This window comes from Rhipicephalus microplus, chromosome 1 (assembly GCF_043290135.1).
Source record: "Rhipicephalus microplus isolate Deutch F79 chromosome 1, USDA_Rmic, whole genome shotgun sequence".
NCBI classification, from domain to species: Eukaryota; Metazoa; Arthropoda; class Arachnida; order Ixodida; family Ixodidae; genus Rhipicephalus; species Rhipicephalus microplus.
Window position 1 is genome coordinate 33,803,157 of NC_134700.1, and position 20,421 is coordinate 33,823,577.

Here is a 20,421-nt window from a genome sequence, read left to right on the forward strand (position 1 = left end):
GGCTGAGGCCGACAATACCGACCTGCTTCGTTCCCGGGTGTACCAGTGGCTACAGCAGCAACAAGAACAACACGGACAGGCACTTCTTCTCGGCTCCCAAAGATGCGACGCTTCGCTCGCTTTGGAATAAGGCCATCCCGCGTGCGGATAAGGAGCTTTTTTTTTTTTTTTTTTTGTGACGCGCATGCATTTCTATTCCAGATTCCTTCAGCGAGAGCGTGCCTTGAATGTGCAGGTCAAGTCGGCACGCAAACGCGCTAAGCTGCTGTAAGCACGCTGGCAAAGTTGTAGAGTTTGTTGTAAATGAAAAAAAAAAACCTTGCATACATGTATCTATTCATTACTTTTTTTCTGTCAACATGATTTCGTATTTTGTAGCCATATTCACCGTAAGCAAAAAAGATGTGGAGTTGATTTGTAAATAAACATGCTTGCATGTATCTGTTCATTACTTACTTTGTTTCTCTTAACATGCTTTAGTATATTGTAGCAATATTCACCTCAAGCAAAAAAGGTGTGGAGTTGATTGTATATTTAAAAAAAAAACGTTGCATATATTTTTCTACTTTGTGTCTGCCGTAAAGTGTGCACTGTGAAAACCAATAAATTGCTGAAAAGAACATTATGCTTATTGACATGTAAGCTGGTTTAACTTCGTCAGTTAATTGACTCAATAATTCTTTCAATTAAAGCAATTTCGCCTTTTGCAGAAATGTCGCTTCTTGGTGGCGTTTGGTAAAGCTAACTGTTGTCAGGGCAAGACATGGAAAAGGTACTATTCCAAAAAAAGGTACCTTGCTTCTTTGGCTGGAAACAAAATGAGCGGTTTCGCTATTTTTTATAAAATTCGGAAGAGACAATCAAAATAAGTTTTAACGGAGGCTTATTCCATGCTACCAGCTTGCCGTTCACGCTCGTGGTTGACTGCCGGCGAGCAGCCGACGCAAGCGCGCGCAAACTACGATGCGCTTCGGCTGACCTGTTGTATAAAGCAATGCAATGAGTTGTAACGGACGGCTTTTCTGCCCCACATTAAGCGATCCTGAGCAGCTACTGGAAAGTACTCTGGCCTAGATGTAGTCTGGACGCAGACAACTTGACGGGTAGCGGGTAATCTTTGATGTTATCGTGCGCTAACGTCATGAGAAGGCCGAAGCGGCGTTGGGAGAAGCACCGTTGCACGCGATGAGCAGCGGCCGGGTAGAGCAAAATGAGGCGGTCCCGCCCTCTCGCGGCACGCCGAGAAACGGAGACGCCGGCGGCGCACGGCGCATGGGGAAGAGTTTTAAAACTGAACCTATCTAGTAACGTTGAGCCAGGCCACGTCTGCCACTCATCATAGCGTCACATATATATGAACACTCAAAGAAAAAAAGCCGCCCGCGCTCGGCGCCAAGCTCGTCGCGATGCGCCCACGTGTGCTTATCTCTCACGTGTACTTTTCCCCATGGATGGATGCCTGTGCGTGCACGCTTATCCTTTGGTGGGGGAATAGAGTGCCTTCGGCTTTCACTAAAACGAAAGCATCAGTTGCCAGGCCCACAAAGGCCATTTCGGTTTCTGCACAGGCCCCTTTTGCGAAGCAGCACACTTTTCAAACACAGCGAAGTATAACTGGGACACTTGTTTGTTTGTACTCATATGTACCTGTGATTACGTATCGTGCATCGTTTTTGTTTAAACAGCACGTTACGTGTCGAGCGGTTCAGGGGTCTCGAATTGGAAGCTCCCTTCTTTTGCCAATTCGAGACCTCACACTGGCTGCCCAACGTGGAGCTCTTAGAGTATCGGACGACAGTTTTTGCGGTTCGGTACAAGCTTTTGTTAGAGCCGGGGTAGAGCAGGCCTAGAAGGACTTCTTTGCTAGCGTAGGTGATGTGCTTTGTTGAGAGCGAGGAGATTGGTATTTGTGACGTGCTTGAATTTGTCAGCAGGTTGCGTTTGTTTTTTTTTTGCTTTGAAGAGTTGTTCTTTTTTGTAGGTGTTAGTTTTCAAAACCGTTGTTGAATTGGGACGAGAGCCATGCGGTCTGCATCCTGGGGTGAGCAAGGCCTAGAACACGTGGTTTGTAGGCCAGGCCCGAAGCGAGTGAGTACAGAAGCCTCGTGGGTGGTCTGATATTCTGTAAATAGCTTCTTCTAACTCTTTGGACTCAGGAAGTCGGGCGTCGTTGCTGTCTGGTATTGCGGCTCTACGCCGGGGCGTCGTGACACCGCCCGGGGCGGTGGACGCCAATCGCTCGGTGAGCTGCTGTGTGCGGCGAGCGATAGGGCCACCTCACAGAGTGGATGTCTCCTCACGGCTGCCTCTTCTACACTAGGCTGGGTGCTGGGTGGATGCCGGTTGTTGTCGAGCGACTCATTAGGCCTAAGGAACTACGCACCCGCCTGTCGCACGTGGCACAACTAGGTGGATCGTGGCGTTGAGGTGTTGCGCTCTGCTTTCCTCACTTTTTTTTTTTAATCTTGCAATGCACGAATTAGGAAAAGTGACCTCATGGGGATGAGGGATGTCATCCACGGCCGGCTGTCTTCTGCACAGTGTCAGCGTCGCTGGCCAGAAACACGGTTGTGAGGTCGGGCGATGGAGATGCCTGGGACCTGCGCAACTGCCTGCAGTCCGATGCCCTTGTGAGTGCTGGTCGCAACTGGAAGACGTGTCGGCGCTAGCGACGGTTCGTCGCGCCGACGGCAACGTTGCTGTTGCGAGGCCGGTACGGAGGTGAAGTCGAGCCGGACAGTGCAGCAGTGTCGACCAGCGGCGGTGTCGTGGCGCAGGGACATTATGAACATGTGATGTCATTTTTTTGTTAAAGCTTGTGTAGCTGATTTCTTCGTTTTTGGGGCATGGTTTCCTTTAAGTTTTGGGGAATGTGGGGCTGCTGACACCCCCTGTAAAGTTGTTTGTGCCGTGTGGCCCATGTGTCTCGCCCAAAAGCCGCATTTCGGGTGACATCTATCAGGTAGTAGGTGGCGTTGATTACCACTGTCATCATCATCATGGTTGTGAGAGTGGTAGCTCTGGTGGTGACCCCTGGCGGAAATCAAGCCTTGGTGGCGGGCGAGAGTTGAGTGAGCCTCTTCTGCGCGTGGCGGTTGCCGCGAACGGTTGTCTCTAGCGTGGGTCCTCGACGCGTAGCACCGCAGGCCTGCGCGCCGGGGGCCCTCGTGGTAAGTCTCTAGAGTTGGCGACGCTGATTTGGGTGTGTTAGTGTGTCGTGTTATTGTGTAACGACGTCCTAGCATATTAATTACGATTGATGTAACGATTCGGTAGACAACATCGTTATAAATTAGCTAAATAAATGTGTATTGTTCTTTGGTTTGTATCGACCGTGTCTACTGTGTCTGTTCACTTCAAAAGCGTGGCGTGGCGCACGCTCCCCAATTCGAGACCCCACACGGTAAACACTGTTAGTTCGCTCTCGTCCTGCGAGTATCATTTTTGTGCGTCATTTGTGTGTGAACAGCGCACTGCACGTTTCGATCTGCTTGCCATTCTCAGCGTTACATTCCAAGTTGTTGCTGTCGCATTTTTTGTTCGGCTTTGCGGCGAAACTAACTTTTTTGTTTTTTACGTATTTACTGCATTTAACCTACCGCTGCGTGCGCTCGGAGCTCATAGATCGCTATAGCGTCGCTGCGACTGCGGTTTTGTGCGCGGCAGCAGCGGCAAACGGTAGTTCATTTTACAATCCCAATTGCTCTTGGCTGCGCACGCGCCTTCAAAACTAAGTCGTTTTATGACATCTATGACAGCATATGCCGCAGGGTGGTCTGGAGATTTCACGGAAAGCAGCGTTGCTTTGAAGCGGAAAGCAGCGTCTTTGACTGGTTGAGCGCACACTCTTGGGGTCCTCTCAGTTACGTCGTCGCCATAAATGATCGTGTTAAGAGCGACCGCGGTTTCCTCCTCAGTGGTTGTGGCAACGACAATCACACACACTGTAGTGCGCCGGTCGCACGCGTACGTCCAAAGCTTCGAGTACGCTGCTCTCGGCCTTCGTTTCACGGTTTCCGTACTAAAGTTCGTATCACCCGTCACGATTAGGAAATGTGTTCGGAACATTCGACTTAAGACCCAATGAACATAGTAAAATTTGGCTGAAGAATTTAAGAATTCGTATCTGCCGCGGTTTCGTATAACTGAGATTATACTGCACGTTTACATGAACGGCTTTTAAACTCATTTATAATAAAATGTGGTAGGTTGGAAAAGCCTGGAACGGATTTAGCTGCTTTTTTGTCAATACAGCCAGATCAGGACAGAAATTTCGATTTCCGTGAGATTTTCATGACAATCATACAACCCGAAAAAACAGTCAAAATCCGGGAGCAGCTATGCTAATCTTATATAGTACTAATGTTGTTGCCATTGCTTTGCCCTTGCAGTGAAGCTGCGACTTATAGAGCAAAGATGTGCAAGGCTAGGCTGTGGACAAATGCGACAGTGCATGCGAAACACCTCAGGCACAACGCACTTGAGCAGTGGAGGCACAAGCGAGAGATAGCTGGTTTACAGATCTCGCATCTACCTACACCAAGACACATGTAGGCAGAGTGACTGCAACAGAGCTAATAGAAAAGGGGCATGTGATTGGTTGTGCCAGTTCTGACGCTATTTTCCATCACAGTGAGCGCATGCGCATCTGGGGCAGCAAAATGGGATGGTCAACAGCAAAGATGTGACCAATAATTCAGACAAACACACGGACTGCACACTGCGACTTTACTAGCCTTTTGTAGAAAGTGCTTAGGCGGCTATTTTTTTTTACGGTATAGACAAAAAATTGTCACGGTCTTGCAAGTCGTTACCATGACTTGGGCAAGCTTACTTTGTTATGCTAATGAGCGTAAACATAGAGCAGAACAAGTATGCAGTACTTTCTTTTCACTAAAACTTCTTACGAAGAGCCAAGTCTTTGTAACAGGCCGACTCACCTCCAACTCTTCGCTCAGTTCTTGAACAGCCTTGAGCTTGCTTTCATCCTCTGCAACAAATAAGGTGCAAGCTGCAAGTGAGCCTTCACACTGTTTATAGACCAAAGACAAATAAAGCCACATGTAAGCAATTTTGCTCAAAATTCCGCTTCAAAAAACAATGCTGCTCTATACTCTAAAGAGAAGACATGCACGAAAACAAAGCACTGTGAACAGTCCTCAGCATACTAAAGTAATGCTTACATATGCAATGGTCAATTTCAATCCAATATGCAAAAAGAAAGAGTTTCCACATTGCCACGTCTCGAATTGTATTGGTCAACCTTCACGTGGTGTGGACAAAACACAAGTCAGAGCACTATCGATACATGAGCACACTGTAAAACCATATGCACATTACATTTTCACTGAAAATGTGCAGGCAGAATCTCCAGTTCTACAACCTACACTGACACTACAGAGGGCATTTTTTATGAGCAGAAAACAGCACATTACTTTTTTTTAACATGAAAGTGTTTTATGCCGGTGTCCACCAAAATTTCAGTGACTTACATCATGAAAATGATGTCGAAAAATACACATGATCAGAAGACAAAGAAAAAAAGTTCCGTCAACAGGAGTCGAACCCATCCTCTCTTGGCTGGCGACAATAGCTGCCAGGCACGCTATCTACTGCACCACAGCTACATACTTCATAGGCTTTAAAAATGCAACTATTATATCAACCCTCTCACAGTGCTCTTAATAAAGTGCATCATGACAGTCACATCCACAATTAGTTCTTCCAATGCGTCATTCCTATACATTCATCCAATTCCGCGCATTTCGAACAGGACAAATACAATTTTGTCCACACCTTAATGCCCTACCAGGTGATAACCTGACCCAAAGCATCCGCATTGCTCATAGCATCTATCAATACCAAGAATAGCTCTGCAACGTTTAGAGCGACGTGGCTGCTTCGCCTGGATGTAACTTTGCCTTCCCCGCTCACGCTCGCCCCATGCAAAATCGTGGCCTGCCAACAAGGAACACAACACACATTGCATTTCCCTCTAACCTTGGCCCAAGTTTCGTACACAATCTGTCACGCTCTTCGGGTTGTCACACTTCTTCCTTTGGTTCCGATCTCACCGATGACTACTACACCTACCACATGCATCCATGACCCCAAGGGCATGTTTGATTATTAATGATGGGCGTCAGTCATGGAGATGTATCACTAAGCATCAGCGTGGTGAATTCAAATTAAATGGTGTTTTAGCTGTCGAACACCAACAAACATTGCATGAGCTCTCTTATATCGTTGAACAATAAACATTAAACTACTTCTATAAGGAGACGTTTTACTTTTGTGTTATACTGATTTTCATGACAGAGACATGGCCGCTCAATCTCTCACTCTGGTGCGGCCCGCGGAATGCTCCTCTTCACCTATGAGAGCGCTAGTTGTGGTTCCACCCGCCGCATCGGCTGTGGCGCTGGCTATCGGCGACACAAGTGTTTCTCCCAAAGCACCCTTCAGCTACAGTGAGCTATCTGTGCTGATGGTTTCACCCGTTTCTGATCAATGCTTTGACATGCTCAAGTGAACAGGTCACATTACTTTAGCTGGATTGGAGGCCGATGACAGAATGACATATTATCGCAAGCAATAGAACGAACCCAAAAAACAAGACAAGTCTGTGTACTATGCGATGTCACGGCACGTTACTACAGCCTCAAAGCTTTTCGAACATTATAGACATGGTTTACGCTGAGCGTAGTGTAATAGGGCGATAAAAAAACTTGAGGAAACGAATGTGGCATTGCCCCCCTCTAAACAATCGCCCCGATGCTTTATTAGAGATGAAGATACAATAATAAAGACAATAAACAATAAGTACAAGCGATAAAGCACAGCAACAACAAAATACGGTGTGGTCGGCAGTGTACAATGAAACTACCCTCTGGTTCGATACGGTGCTCTGCGACGGACGTGCGCCTGAGAAGGTTGGAGAGGACATCAAAAGAAGCACTGTGTTTTCGAAATAGCGCCAAAATATTCCTCCTTTCGTGCCGCAGAGAGATAAGGATTTATGGTAGCAATTAAAGCAGTGGTCATCGCATGGTCTTCTTTTGCAACAGGTGACACTGCTGCATTTTTATGAAGGGGCATGAGGGCAAGAGGTTCGGTGTCAGCAAAGCAGGCCAACTGGGTACCTTGAGGGAGAAGTGGTAAGCATGTAAAGTGTGGGGATACTGACGCTCTCCTGTAAAGTTGTTTGCACCGCGTGACACACGTGTCCGCACAGAAGTTGTAATTCGGGGTCACGGCTATTGAGCGATAGGTGGCGTTATGTACGCGAGCGGTGATCACCACTATCCTCATCATCATGGTTGTTAGAGTGGTAGCGCCGGCAGTGACCCCTGGTGGCAGGCAAGCCTTGGTGGCAGCGCACAAGAAATAAGCTGGTCTCTTCGGCTGGTGGCGTTTGGCGTGAACAGTTGCTCTCGCAGTGAATCTGCCGTGGACAACCCCGCGGGCCTCCCTGAAAAACCAGCAATATTTATAACCAAGGGGCCACGCAGTCACTCTGCCAACCCAGAGCGAAATTCCCCTGCCCGCAGTAGGCCCACGTGGTGGGTGAAGTGTTGGCGACGCCGCCTTTTTGTGTGCTCTTGTGTTTCTCACGTTTTGTCGTGTTGTTTAATATTGTGTAAAGATGTTTTAACGTGTTGATCACAATATGTTATAATAAGTCGGCTGACGATATCGTCGTACTAAATTAGTTAAATAAATGTGTGTTTGGTTTGTTCCGACTGTGTCTCCTGTGTCCGTTCACTCGAAGAGCGTGGTGGCAATTGCCACCTCAAGACCCCACAAGGGTTACGAGCAGTGACCAACGCTCAGTTGTCTCTAAACCTAACCAAGCTAGGAGCTATAACGATCCCACCATATATCGAGCGATCACATGGACAAGAAACACATCCCCGTTAATGACTGTATCGAACGTTAACGTCAAGACATTCTTGTTGTCAGGTGGAATGGGACAATCGGCCGCCATGACAAAATGCATTTGGCAAGTACCGTCATCAGATGAAAATTCCGTAGACGTCATATTAACTACTCGATGATGGCAAGATATTGCATGGATGGCAAGATATAGCATGGATAGCACTCGCTTCAAATTCTTATGCTCTGTCTTGCAGGTAAGCTTAAAGTACAATTTCAAAAGCTATAGAAGTGGCAACTATTTCTTACTGCTGCTGCCGGACCCCCCTACAGACCTCATGAATATGTCTTTTGTGCTGATGAATTTCTTGAGAATGCTGTTGCTTGTGTGTGGTGATGTGGAAAGTAACCCTGGTCCTGAGGTCGAAGACATGTTGCGAGAGTTGCTCTCGGGGCAGACTAAAGTTGCACAGGAGATAACAGGTCTTTCCTCTAGGGTTGCATCTTTCGAAGATTGATTAACTTCGAAGAACGATTAACTAAAATTGAGCTGTCCATTGCGTCAATTACTGATGTTGCACCACGCGTGTCTGAACTCGAGAAAGCCGTAGCGGACATTCGAGAGATTGTTAGTAAACTGGACCATAAAAACGACGGTTTAGAGAATAGGTCCCGTAGAAATAACCTGCTCATCTATGGCTTAACCGAAAACTCTAGGGAAACTTCAGACGAGTTGCTGTAAACGGTAACTGGACTGATTACATCAAAACTAGATGTTAAGTGTGGCGATATCGAATGATGCCATAGGCTGGGAGTGCGTAAGAGCAGTAGCACTAGCCCAAGACCTGTTATTATTAAGTTGCTGGATTTTAGAACTAAGGTCGCTATTTTAAGCAATGCAAGCAAGTTGAAGGGCACGAAAATATTTATAAATGAAGACTTCTCTGAGCGCGCGAGGCAGATACGCAGGGAACTATGGCAGAATTCAGCCGAGATAAGAAGGGATGCAAAAAAAGCCAGGCTGCACTACGATCATTTGTTGGTGGACAACGTTCGGTATTCTTGGGATGAGAAGAAAAAAGTTATCGTTAAGGAAAGCCGTCGGCAGTCTGCTACAAACAATGAATGACGGCTTAGTGCGAAGTCCTTTGCGCTATTGAATTTAAATGCGAGTAGCCTAGTTAATAAAATTGCAAACTTTAACTGGCTCATTGAGTGTCATCGTCCATCAGCTATCTGTGTGACCGAGACTTGGTTAAATGAATCTATCCTTGATCATGAATTCTTGCCTCCTGGTTACATGGTTCTAAGAAAAGATAGGCCTTCTGGCCGTGGTGACGGAGTGGCACTTTTTATTAAAAGTGGTATTGAATTTTCTTTACTGCCGGAACTCCCAAATACTGAATCTATATTGTGCAAACTAATGCTTGATGGTCCCGCTATTATTGTTGGTGCTCTCTATCGTCCTCCTAACTCTGCCTCAGACGTTTTTTCGACTGTCAGTGACTATATTGTGGGACAAAGGTTGGACTGTTCTAAACTCGTATTGACCGGTGACTTTAATGTCCCCTTTATAGATTGGAATTTGTTAACATCAACTGGTCGTGACAGAATAATTTGTGATTCTTTAATTAATCTGTCACTAGCTTTCGATCTATCGCAGCTGGTTGATAAGGCTACACGCGAGGATTCTATACATCTTGTTTTTGCCAACCATGAGTTGGTTACGAATGGATATCAGTGCAGGGTTGTCGATGGAATTTCCGACCATAAGGCCGTTATTGTTGATTTAAATGTTGCTTGTAAGCCAGTACGACCAACGTTTCAGACTGTGCTGAATTTTGAATGCGCAGACGACACTTATATTTTTGCTAAACTTGCAACATGCTTTGACGATTTCTTATCGAGTAGTGACCACTGCAGTATTGATACGTTGACTAACCAATTTTACAGTATAATTAATGTATAGCACAGTTTGTTCCTTACAAGAGCATAAAACGTCATGCCAAACACCCTTGGTATACCAGGTCAATTATACAGCTTAAACGTCGTATTAAGCGACTGCAAAAGCGACGGAGGGTTCACAATAATGACGGGGAGTCCCAAATTAACTTGCTTAAATCTGAACTAAAAGCTAAAATGAGTGATACCAGAAAGTTTTACTTTAATACCACGTTAAGCTCTTTTATGAAAAATAATCCCATTAAGTTTTGGAAAACTATCAATCCTACCATGGCCTGTCCGTCAACCTTCATGATAGATGATGTGTCCTGCTTTGATTCATCCAAAATTTCTGAAGCCTTTAATAAATATCTCCACACTGTATTTGGAGATGACAATGGAATGACCCCTGACATTCGTACCAGCCAGGAAATAGATTCGTTTCCAGCAATTGAAATTAGCTACACTGGCGTTCTTAACCTTCTGTTGAATATCGACACTACTAAAGGTGCTGGGCCAGATGGCATACCAAACATGTTTTTGAAGCATTACGCAGAATGGAATGCTCGTTATTTATCAATAATTTTTGTTAAATCATTAGAAACAGGTATTGTGCCGACCGTTTGGAAAATCGCCAATGTAATTCCTGTGTTTAAATCGAGTAATAAACAACTCATTTCTAACTACAGGCCTATTTCATTAACGTGTACCTGTTGCAAGCTTTTAGAGGACATAATTCATAAACATGTACTTCAGCACCTCACTAATAACAACTTATTGTCCTGTAATCAGCATGGTTTCCGCTCTGGTTTTTCTACAACTACACAACTCATTGAATTCACTCACGACATCGCTTCGGCTCTTAATACTTGAGGACAGGTTGACGCCATATTCATAGATTATAGCGAAGCATTTGATGTAGTATGTCACAAAAAACTTCTTACTAGACTCAGAAGTATTATTAACGATGACAAAATCATAGGCTGGATAGCTGCTTGGCTACGTTTGAGGTAACAATTTGTTACGTTTGAGCATGCGCAGTCATCGTTGTGTGCAGTCACTTCCAGGGTTCCACAGGGCTCGGTGCTTGGGCCTCTATTGTTCATTATTTATATTAATGATGTCACACAGGGCATTAAGGACACACCAGTGAAGCTGCGATTGTACGCTGACGACTGCGTTTTATATACTAGCGTAAATAATGCTCATGATCAACATGTTCTGAACAAAGTATTTTCGTACTTTTGTGGTTGGAGGGCCACATGGCAAATGAACATTAATTACCAAAAAACTGTTCAAATGACATTTACTAATAAAAAAACAGCCACTAAGGTTTAGTTATAGTTACAATGGGCACGACCTAAACTCTGTTAATACATTCAAATATCTTGGTGTTACCTACACTCAAAACCTAAAGTGGCACCATCACATTGAAACAATTTGCGCGAGAGCACTTCGAAAACTGGGATACATAAAACGAACACTCAAGCACTCTACCAAGGACTGCAAATTAACGGCGTATAAATCGCTCGTCCGACCATTGCTAGAGTACGCCTCAGCGGTATGGTCACGCTATACTGCACTTGACATAAATATGCTCGAGGGCATACTGAAAAAAGCAATACGATTTATATTTGGCCGGTATGACCGCAATTTTTCTCCCTCATCTCACGCATGCTCATTGTCGTAAGAACCCCTTGCTTTCCGACGCACACTTGACCGTATGACTCTGCTACATAAGATTGTACGCAGCCGCAGTTGCATTGAAGCACCGATTACTTTTTGTGATTCAGCACGACGAACCACGCGCCGATCTCACGCACTCAACATTGTTCCCTTCCAGCCATTTGTACATTGCTTTAAGCATTCCTTTTTTCCAGCCGTTGTTGAGATTTGGAACAACCTAGATGGTTCCCTACGCGAAAAACCAATTGAACAATTGAACTGTTTTTGAAAGAACTGCCTAACCATATTTTGTAATATGTTTTAAATGCTTTCTATGTTTCTTTGGTATTGCTTAATGTATGCACGTTCCTTTTCCTAATGTACCCACTCCTGCTATGTCTCGTGTATCGAGACAGCAATATCTGTATATAAAAATAAATATTACGGCCAATGCTGACGAAAGAAAGTCCCATCTCAATATAAGTGCGTGTGGACATGACAGCACTAGAAACAGAATATAATGAAGGATGCCATTGATAAAAACTCTCACACACACCGACAGGCCGGACAGGTACTGCATTGGCACACCGAAGAGGACGTCCAGTATACGGCGTCTTCACTTTGCGCAACCAAGAACACCGTTCAGTACTATTGACGGAAAACGCCACACCTGTGTCTACCAATGCTGCTGTCCATACACCTTGAATACATACTAACAGAACATTTGAGGGCCGCTGCAAAGGAGTTTAGCTTGTCCCAAAGCATGCAGCTTTTCCTCCCAAAGCTGCCCTTCTTAGTTTTCCGAGCGGTAACCCGGGGTCAAGATAGCTGGTCATAGAGGCGAAGAGGAGCGGCGCATCGGTGACGGAGAGCGGCGGCGCGGGAAACGAGGATTGCCTCCTTCGAAGCTCTGTGGAGATGGCGAGCACTGTTCGTACCTTCGGTAGGGTCGACTGCTTCGTGATATCGAACAAGGCTACTCGTCTCTTTCATAGTAGTCGTAACCCCAACTTTCATCCTGTTGGCAGCGTTGGCAAAAGCGGGAGATATGACCACGGATTCCACAATAATAGCATACAGACCGGGGTGGCCGCCAGGAGTTTAGAGGTGCAAGCAACGATCGTCGTGAGAGAGCAGTCATCGACCCATGAATCGGAGACATGTGGGGTGGTGTCTGAGAAGAAGTCGCCAGCGCCGCAACCTGTGCATAAGTTTGGTGGGGTGGTGCCCGAGAAGAAGGCGCCAGCGCGGCAACCTGTGCATAAGTTGCCTCCATACAGGGTCATGCCTGGAGACTTAGGTAGACCTCATGGCAACAAGTTCTTCTCTGATGATGTTGCGGAGGCTGCTGCCAGGCGACGGCATGCAGAGCTGAAGAGGGGAAGGCATAGCTTGTGCTTGCAGTTCCTCTCGTATGATGGCGCAAATTAATACACGTAGTCGATGTCAGAGGGTGCACTCAGGTGAAACGTGTCAGGTTGCAGAAGTACCAGATGGAGCTCATCAAGGCGCTGACATATTGCGACAATTTGGGAGACAGTAGCGGAATTCTGTACCACAAGCACGTTGAATGCAGCAGCACCAATGCCTTTGAGGAGATGGCGCACCTTGTCAGTCTCCATCATTGAGTTGTTCACTCGACAACAAAGGGTGAGGACATCTTCAATATAAGACGTGTACGACTTACTATTCTGCAGGACATGCTCCGCTAACTTCTTCTTCGCAATGTTTGAGCGAATGAAAGTGTTCGCAAAAATCATCTGCAGCTGGCGTTTAAATGAGGCCCAATCCAGAAAATCCAGTTCATGATTGAAGAACCAAGTTTTTGCGACATCGGCCAGGTAAAAGGAGAAGTGCGTGAGCTCCACATATTCATCCAAATGGTTGAGGGCACCACGCCACTCCTGCAACCAGTCGTCGACGTCGTCACCACAAAGGCCGGCAAATACCAGGGGATCCTTCTGCGGCGTGGTGATCAAGCAGGAAGGAGGTGCTGTCGGGACAGACGTCGTGCGCGCTGCTGCAGAAGCGCCCATGTCTTGTGACATTGCCGTGGTGGACGCGAGGACAGTGGAAGCGAAGATAACGATGAAAAATTTTGTGGCGATTTCCTTGTTCAAAGGAAATCACTATGGTTTTCTAGGGGTGTCTCCTTACCTAAAACATCGCTAACAACAGGTATGCATAAATCCTCATGCCTCAGATTTTAAGGCCTCAGGTGCCGGTATTCTGCAGGGCAGCATTCTAAGGCACCTTTTGTTTTCCCTAAATATAAATGACGTAGTCAGAATTGATAATTCCACGCGATCCATAACATATGCAAATGACACTACTCAACTCTTTACCGTGCGAAATGCTACTGATGCAATATTTGATACCAATCGCATATTATCGGTGCTACCATCATGGAGCTCACACAATCCTCTTAAACTAAATGCTGTTAAAACAAAGGCTGTCTTATTTAGACCAAAAAACTGCAAAATAGAAGCTCAGATTGGCTTGTACTATCAAAATTCACCTATAGAAATATTACCTTCTGTAAAGAGTCTCGTTTTGTTTGAGGATCACATGTCTTCAAATAGGCACACAGAACTAATCACGGGTAAGATTTCGCGGGTGTGTGGTATCCTCAACAAGTGCAAATAATATTTGCACTTGTTGCAATTTGCAATTGCGTTAGGGAGCTCGTGTCGCAGAAATTTCACTGTTGGCATCCCCACTGTTGGTTGTGAGCAAAAAATAGAGAAAGAAGCAAATAGAATAAAGAATAAAATTTTCAGTCCCACCGAGGATCGAACCAGGGCCGTTCGCGTGGCAAGCAGGTGTCCTACCACAAAGCCACGATGTTACTTGCTGCTGCTTCAGGGAAAAACACTACATAAATGAGTTTCCTTGACGCATTTTGTTGGACAAGTGTCACAACGAAAACGAGCCCATTCGGGGATTTTTAGGCGCTTTGGGAGGCCATCAAACTACGTCAAAAAAGGCCGGGATAGTACAGCCATCGCCGCTAAAAACACACAGGAACTTTCAAACAGCTCTAAAAATGGACAACTATGTCCATTTAGCGAAAAACATATCGACATCGCCGCTAAAAACACAGGAACTTTCAAACAGCTCTAAAAATGGACAACTATGTCCATTTAGCGGAAAACATATCATGCCTTTCCAGAGGCGTTGATCAAGCAAATAGCCAACGCTAAACGATGTGCTGCCATCTGTGAGGTATTGCGAGACTATGGGCTCCGAGATGGCGAGCGCGCGGCATGTATAGGTCATGCGACTCTTGCTTTAGTTCAAAAACCTGTATGTACCATTTGCGTGTTTGTCTGTGGGACATTGTGAAAACGTGTCTCGACTACAGCAGAGCACCGTTCTAGCAGAGGAAAGTGGCCACACTGCAGTCACTGCATTACTACTATAGATACGTTGCGCTTGCGTGCACGTGCATTTGTGTGCGTGTGTAACAAAGCATATTAATAAGTATGCGGTTAGCGGTTGAAGTACGCACTAGGGGCCGGATTTCGCTATCGCATCTCCCAAGCTTGATGATGATGATGATGTGTGGTGCTTTGTGGCGCAAGGGCCAATGATGGCCAAAGAGCGCCATTTCGATGAGTAGAGATGCGGACAATGATATGTTGCGTGGCTGTATAGGGGCCTTAAAATTCCTCGCGATAATGCAGGTAAAAACATAAGTATTAAGATCATGGCAGTGGCGTGATATGCATAGTAAAAAGGGTGACAAAGGTTTTGATAATAAAAGCATGCAAAAATATTTGGCACTAGCACAAGTGCCTCATCAGCGCCCTTGTGTCCAAGGGCTGCGAGGCAAGTGCTCTTAAATATAGTCACTGCAGCAGCAACCTCTCTTGAGAGGTCACGCTACACAATGCCTGGGTATATTACATGATAGAAACCGACATCTTTTAAAAAAGCTAGCAATGATTTATGGGTGAAAAGTGGTTCCCTAACGACAAACATTGCGGGGTGTAATGGTATATGTTGTCGGTAGGGTAATGGAAAGTGTTGTCTTCTTAGAGTGTCTAATTGTTTACATTGGATTAAAATGTGAAGAACTGTTAATGTCTCACCACATTTATCACACAATGGTGGATCGCCACCGGACAAAAGATGTGTGTGTGTCATGTGTGTGTGTCCTATCCTGAGTCTTGTTAGTGTTACCTCTGTTAGACGCGATTTTGATACTGGTGGACAATGGCCAAGGTGTGGCTTGATAACGTGTAGCTTGTTTTGTGTGTGTCTATCCCACTTGCTCTGCCAGTAGTCCCTGAGCTTTCGTTTGAGAGACAGCTTAAGATCAAGGGGCGGGATCGATATGGGTGTAGTGGCACTGATTTCGCGGACGGATGCAGCAAGCTGATCCGCCATCACGTTGCCTTGAATCTCTCGGTGCCATGGCACCCAGCACACTACAACACGTTGGTTGAGTGTGTAGAGTGTGCATAAAATAGAGTAAAGTGAGACGAGGACAGGGTTTTTTTGTTTTTTAAGACTGTGCAGAGCCGTTACAACACTGAGGGAGTCTGTATAAATTACTGCTTTTTGTATTTCTAATTGTTTGATGTGCTTAGCTGCCACAAGTATCGCGTAGGCTTCCGCTGTGAAAATACTTGTGCCTGGATGTAGAGGGCCAGCATCCGAAAAGGAAGGGCCAATAACAGCGTAGGACACAGAGGAGTTGGACTTAGAGGCATCTGTGAAGAACTCAGGACGTGTGTATTTGTGTTGAAGTTCCAGGAAGTATGTTCGAATATAAGCAATAGGCGCATGTTTAGCAACTTCTAGGAAAGACACATCGCAATCTATAGTCTGCCACTGCCACGGTGGCGGGTATGCTACAGGAGCCATTAAACTGTGTTCAAGTGACACTCCAGTGTCCTCAGCTAGACCCTTCAGGCGAACTGAGAAGGGCTGCCTCATCGAAGGCCTGTTTTGAAACAGAATGGAGCTCGACAAATCAATAATGGTAGAGTATGAGGGGTGCTTCTTGTCTGCCTTCACCTTAAGAAAATAAACAAAGGACATGTAAGTTCTCTGCAGATGAAGCGACCACTCATTTGACTCAACATAAAGGCTTTCTACGGGGCTGGTACGAAAAGCACCCGTAGAAAGGCGGATGCCCAAATGGTGCACGGGGTCCAGCATCTTCAACGCACTTTGAGTCGCAGAGTGATAAACAATGGCCCCATAATCTAAGCGGGTGCGAATGAGGCTTCTATACAGGTTCATGAGACATTGCCTGTCACTACCCCACGTAGTACGTGACAACACTTTTATAACATTCATGGCTTCTAAACATTTTGTTTTTAAATACTTGATGTGCGGTACGAAGGTCAACTTGTTGTCCAAGATTAAGCCCAAGAATTTATGCTCTGCATTGACAGACAGATGTTGACCGTTCAGTTCAATGTCAGGTTCTGAGTGCACGCCTCTCTTTCGGGAGAACAAGACACAGGTGCTTTTTTCTGGGTTCAGCCGGAATCCGTTTTCCTCTGCCCATTTGGACACCTTGTTTAAACCTAACTGAACCTGCCGCTCACACATTGCTAGGTTGCATGACTTAACGCCAATCTGGACGTCATCTACATATGTGGAATAAAACATGTTGTGGGGGATGGACAGGTGCAAGGAATTCATTTTGATAATAAAAAGTGTACAACTAAGTACACCACCTTGCGGTACTCCTGTTTCTTGCACAAATGTTTGGGAGAGAATACTGCCCACACGGACACGGAATTTCCGATTGGACAAGCAACTCTCGATTATGGAAAGCATTCTACCGCGCACACCCAGGTGAGACAAGTCTCTTAATATGCCGAAACGCCATGTTGTGTCGTAGGCCTTCTCGATATCGAGAAACACAGAGAGGAAGTATTGTTTGTGGGCGAAAGCGTCTCGGATCTGTGCCTCGATACGCACCAGATGGTCGGTGGTGGATCTACCCTCTCGAAACCCACATTGGTATGGGTCGAGCAATTTATTTGTTTCTAAGTAGTGGAGTAAGCGGCAATTAATCATTTTTTCAAATAGCTTGCAGAGGCAGCTTGTTAACGCTATAGGTCTGTAACTTGATACAATAGAGGGATCTTTTCCCTGCTTCAAAATTGGAATTATAACAGCCTCCTTCCAGGCGGAGGGGATCACACCCGAAAACCATATGCGATTATAAAGAGAGAGGAGGGTTTCTTTAGCTTCGGAGGGTAGTTCCTTCAGCATCGCGTACATTACGTTGTCAGAACCAGGGGTAGATGTATTACAGCAGCTGAGTGCTGTTCGCAGTTCTGCTAAGCAGAATGGTGCATTATATGCCTCATTTCTTGGGGATTTTCTTTCTAACTTTTGTTTTTCTATTCGTGCCTTGTAATTCTGGAAGGATTCGGAGTAGTGTGAGGAGCTCGATATGTGTTCGAAATGTGTGCCAAGAAAGTTGGCTTGATCCTCCAAGCTTTCCCCGAGGCTATTAACTAGTGGAAGAGAATACGTTTGTTGGCCCTTAATTTTCTTTATCTTATTCCACACTTTTCCCTCGTCTGTGTACGAGTTGGTACTCGATATAAACTTTGTCCAGCTCTCTCGTCTAGCTTGTCGGCGCGTTCTCCTTGCCTGCGATTTGACCCGCTTGAAATTTTCCAGGTTTTCTGCTGTAGGGGAATCGCGAAGCAACGCCCATGCTTTGTTCTGAGTGGTCCGTGCTTTCCTGCATGCTTCGTTCCACCATGGGACTCGCCGTTTAGAACACATGCCACTCGTTTTGGCAATACATTTAGATGCAGCATCAAGTATAAAAGCTGTAAAATACGTGACAGCGTCATCTATGGTCAGGGCAGACAGCTCAGTCCATGTCATGTGTGTAAGAGTTCTATACCCTTCCCAATCAGCTGAGTCAATCTTCCATCAAGGAACCTGCGGGGGTAGTTGATCTTTGTTCGGCGCACTTAGGATGATTGGGAAGTGATCATTCCCATAAGGGTTTTTAAAAACGTTCCACTTAAAAACAGGTAAAAGGGACGGTGATGAAATGCTAAGATCTATGGAGGAGTACGTGTTGTTTGCAAGGCTAAAATACGTAGGCTCCTTCATATTTAAAAGACATAAACTAGAAGAGAAAAGGAGCTGCTCAATGAGACGTCCTCGCGCATCACAGTGAGCATCGCCCCACAGGACATTGTGTGCATTAAAATCACCTAGAACCAGAAACGGCTCTGGGAGTTCATCTAATAATGATTCTAGATCACGTCTGTGTAGCTGTTGATGCGGTGGTATGTACACAGAACATATGGTAATGAGTTTGTTCAAAAGTACAGTTCGAATGGCCACTGCCTCAAGGGCTGTTTGGAGCTTCAAATGCTGGCATGCTATACTACGATCAGCTATAATGGCTACACTGCCAGATGGTACGACAGCATCCTCCCGGTCTTTTCGGAAAATAATATATTGCCGTAGGAAGTCCTTGTGCTTAGGAGTTAAGTGCGTTTCTTGCACACATAGCACTTTCGCGTTAAACTTACTCAGAAGTTCTTGGACGTCATCTAAATTTCTAAGTATTCCTCTTACGTTCCACTGTATGATTTTGTCCATAGTGAAAAAAAAAAGGGAAAAAGTGCTGTGTGCAGAAAAGACTGAGATTAGCTCATTTTACAGGGCCTTTGTCAGGCCCTGTAATCGGCGTTTTCTCTTTTTTGGGGCGGTCGAGAGAAGCTCGCCGCTCCTTCGGCGCTTCCTGCGCCGTTTGGCATGAACTGGTGTCCATAGCCTCTTGCGAGGCACTGGACGCCCGCTCTACAGAGCGATCTGTGCGTCGCTTAGACTTCACCTCGATCGACGAAGTCTTTGTCCCCACAGAGCTGGGGGTCGATAAAGCCCCCTTGGCCTCGTGATTGCCCTAGCTGCCGTTAGAGCTTGTCGAGGTCGCTGGTGTGGACTGGCTGAATGTGGGCAGGGCAGCGCTAGCTGCTCCCGCCGTACGGGCTTGTGGCATTGACCTCGGCACGCTAGGCGAGGTCCGGGCAAATGCCAAGGGCCTTTGTGGTGCCGCCCCTCGTTGCACCACTTCGGCAAAAGGTGTTTTTAGTGCCAATGTTAGTGAGACCCGTTGTCTTGCTTCCTTGAATGTGATATTTTCCTTTACTTTTAGAGTTATTATTTCTTTTTCTTTTTTCCAGGCTGGGCATGCTCTGGAGTATTCGGGGTGACTACCTTCGCAGTTAGCACAGAGGACCTCATCATGACTACATTCATCAGCACTGTTGCCGGTTGTGCCACACTTAGCACAGATCAGCTGCCCTCGGCAGCTCTGTGATGCATGACCAAATCGCTGGCATTTGAAGCAACGCCTCGGGTTCGGAATGAAGGGTCGGACATGGAGTTTTATATAGCCAGTTTCGAGAGTCTCAGGTAAAGTGGTTGAGTTGAAGGTGAGTATTAAGTGCTTTGTTGCTATTTCGTTGTTGTTGCGTCTGATTATGATGCGCTGGTCATGTATTACACCTTGGTCCTTCCATCCATCAAGAAGCTCTTCTTCACTCAGTGTCATCAAATCTTCATCCGATACCACACCCTTCACTGTATTCATTGTACGATGTGCACTCACAGAGACGGGGATGTTACCAAAGGCTACGAGGTGCGAGAGTTTATTGTACTGTTCCTTGTCTTTTAATTCGAGAAGCAGATCTCCACTTGCCATCTTCGTGGCCTTATAACCGATTCCAATGGTTTCTCTCAAGCACTTGGCCACAAGGAATGGTGAGATTGCTCTAGCTTTTGTAGATGATTGTTCGCAGTGGAGGACATGGTATTTTGGGAAAGTTTCTCTGTTTTTTGACCAAAGTAGTGAAGTTGCATCGGTGCGTACCCTTTTCGAGGCACGATCAGTTAGAGAGGGGGTCGAGGATCCCATGAAAAAATGTGTATTTTTCG

The 20,421-nt window shown here is 45.8% G+C and overlaps 1 protein-coding gene across 5 annotated transcripts in view; it reads right to left on the bottom strand.

Moving 5' to 3' along the window:
* Nipped-A (Transcription-associated protein Nipped-A) overlaps nt 1-20,421 on the bottom strand; it is a 991,444-nt gene that overhangs the window by 956,417 nt on the left and 14,606 nt on the right. For all 5 annotated transcript variants that reach the window (XM_075869412.1, XM_075869408.1, XM_075869400.1 and 2 more), the window contains exon 3: nt 4,941-4,990. In XM_075869412.1, coding sequence (XP_075725527.1) covers nt 4,941-4,990 — 50 coding nt within the window. The remainder of the gene's footprint in view (nt 1-4,940; nt 4,991-20,421) is intronic.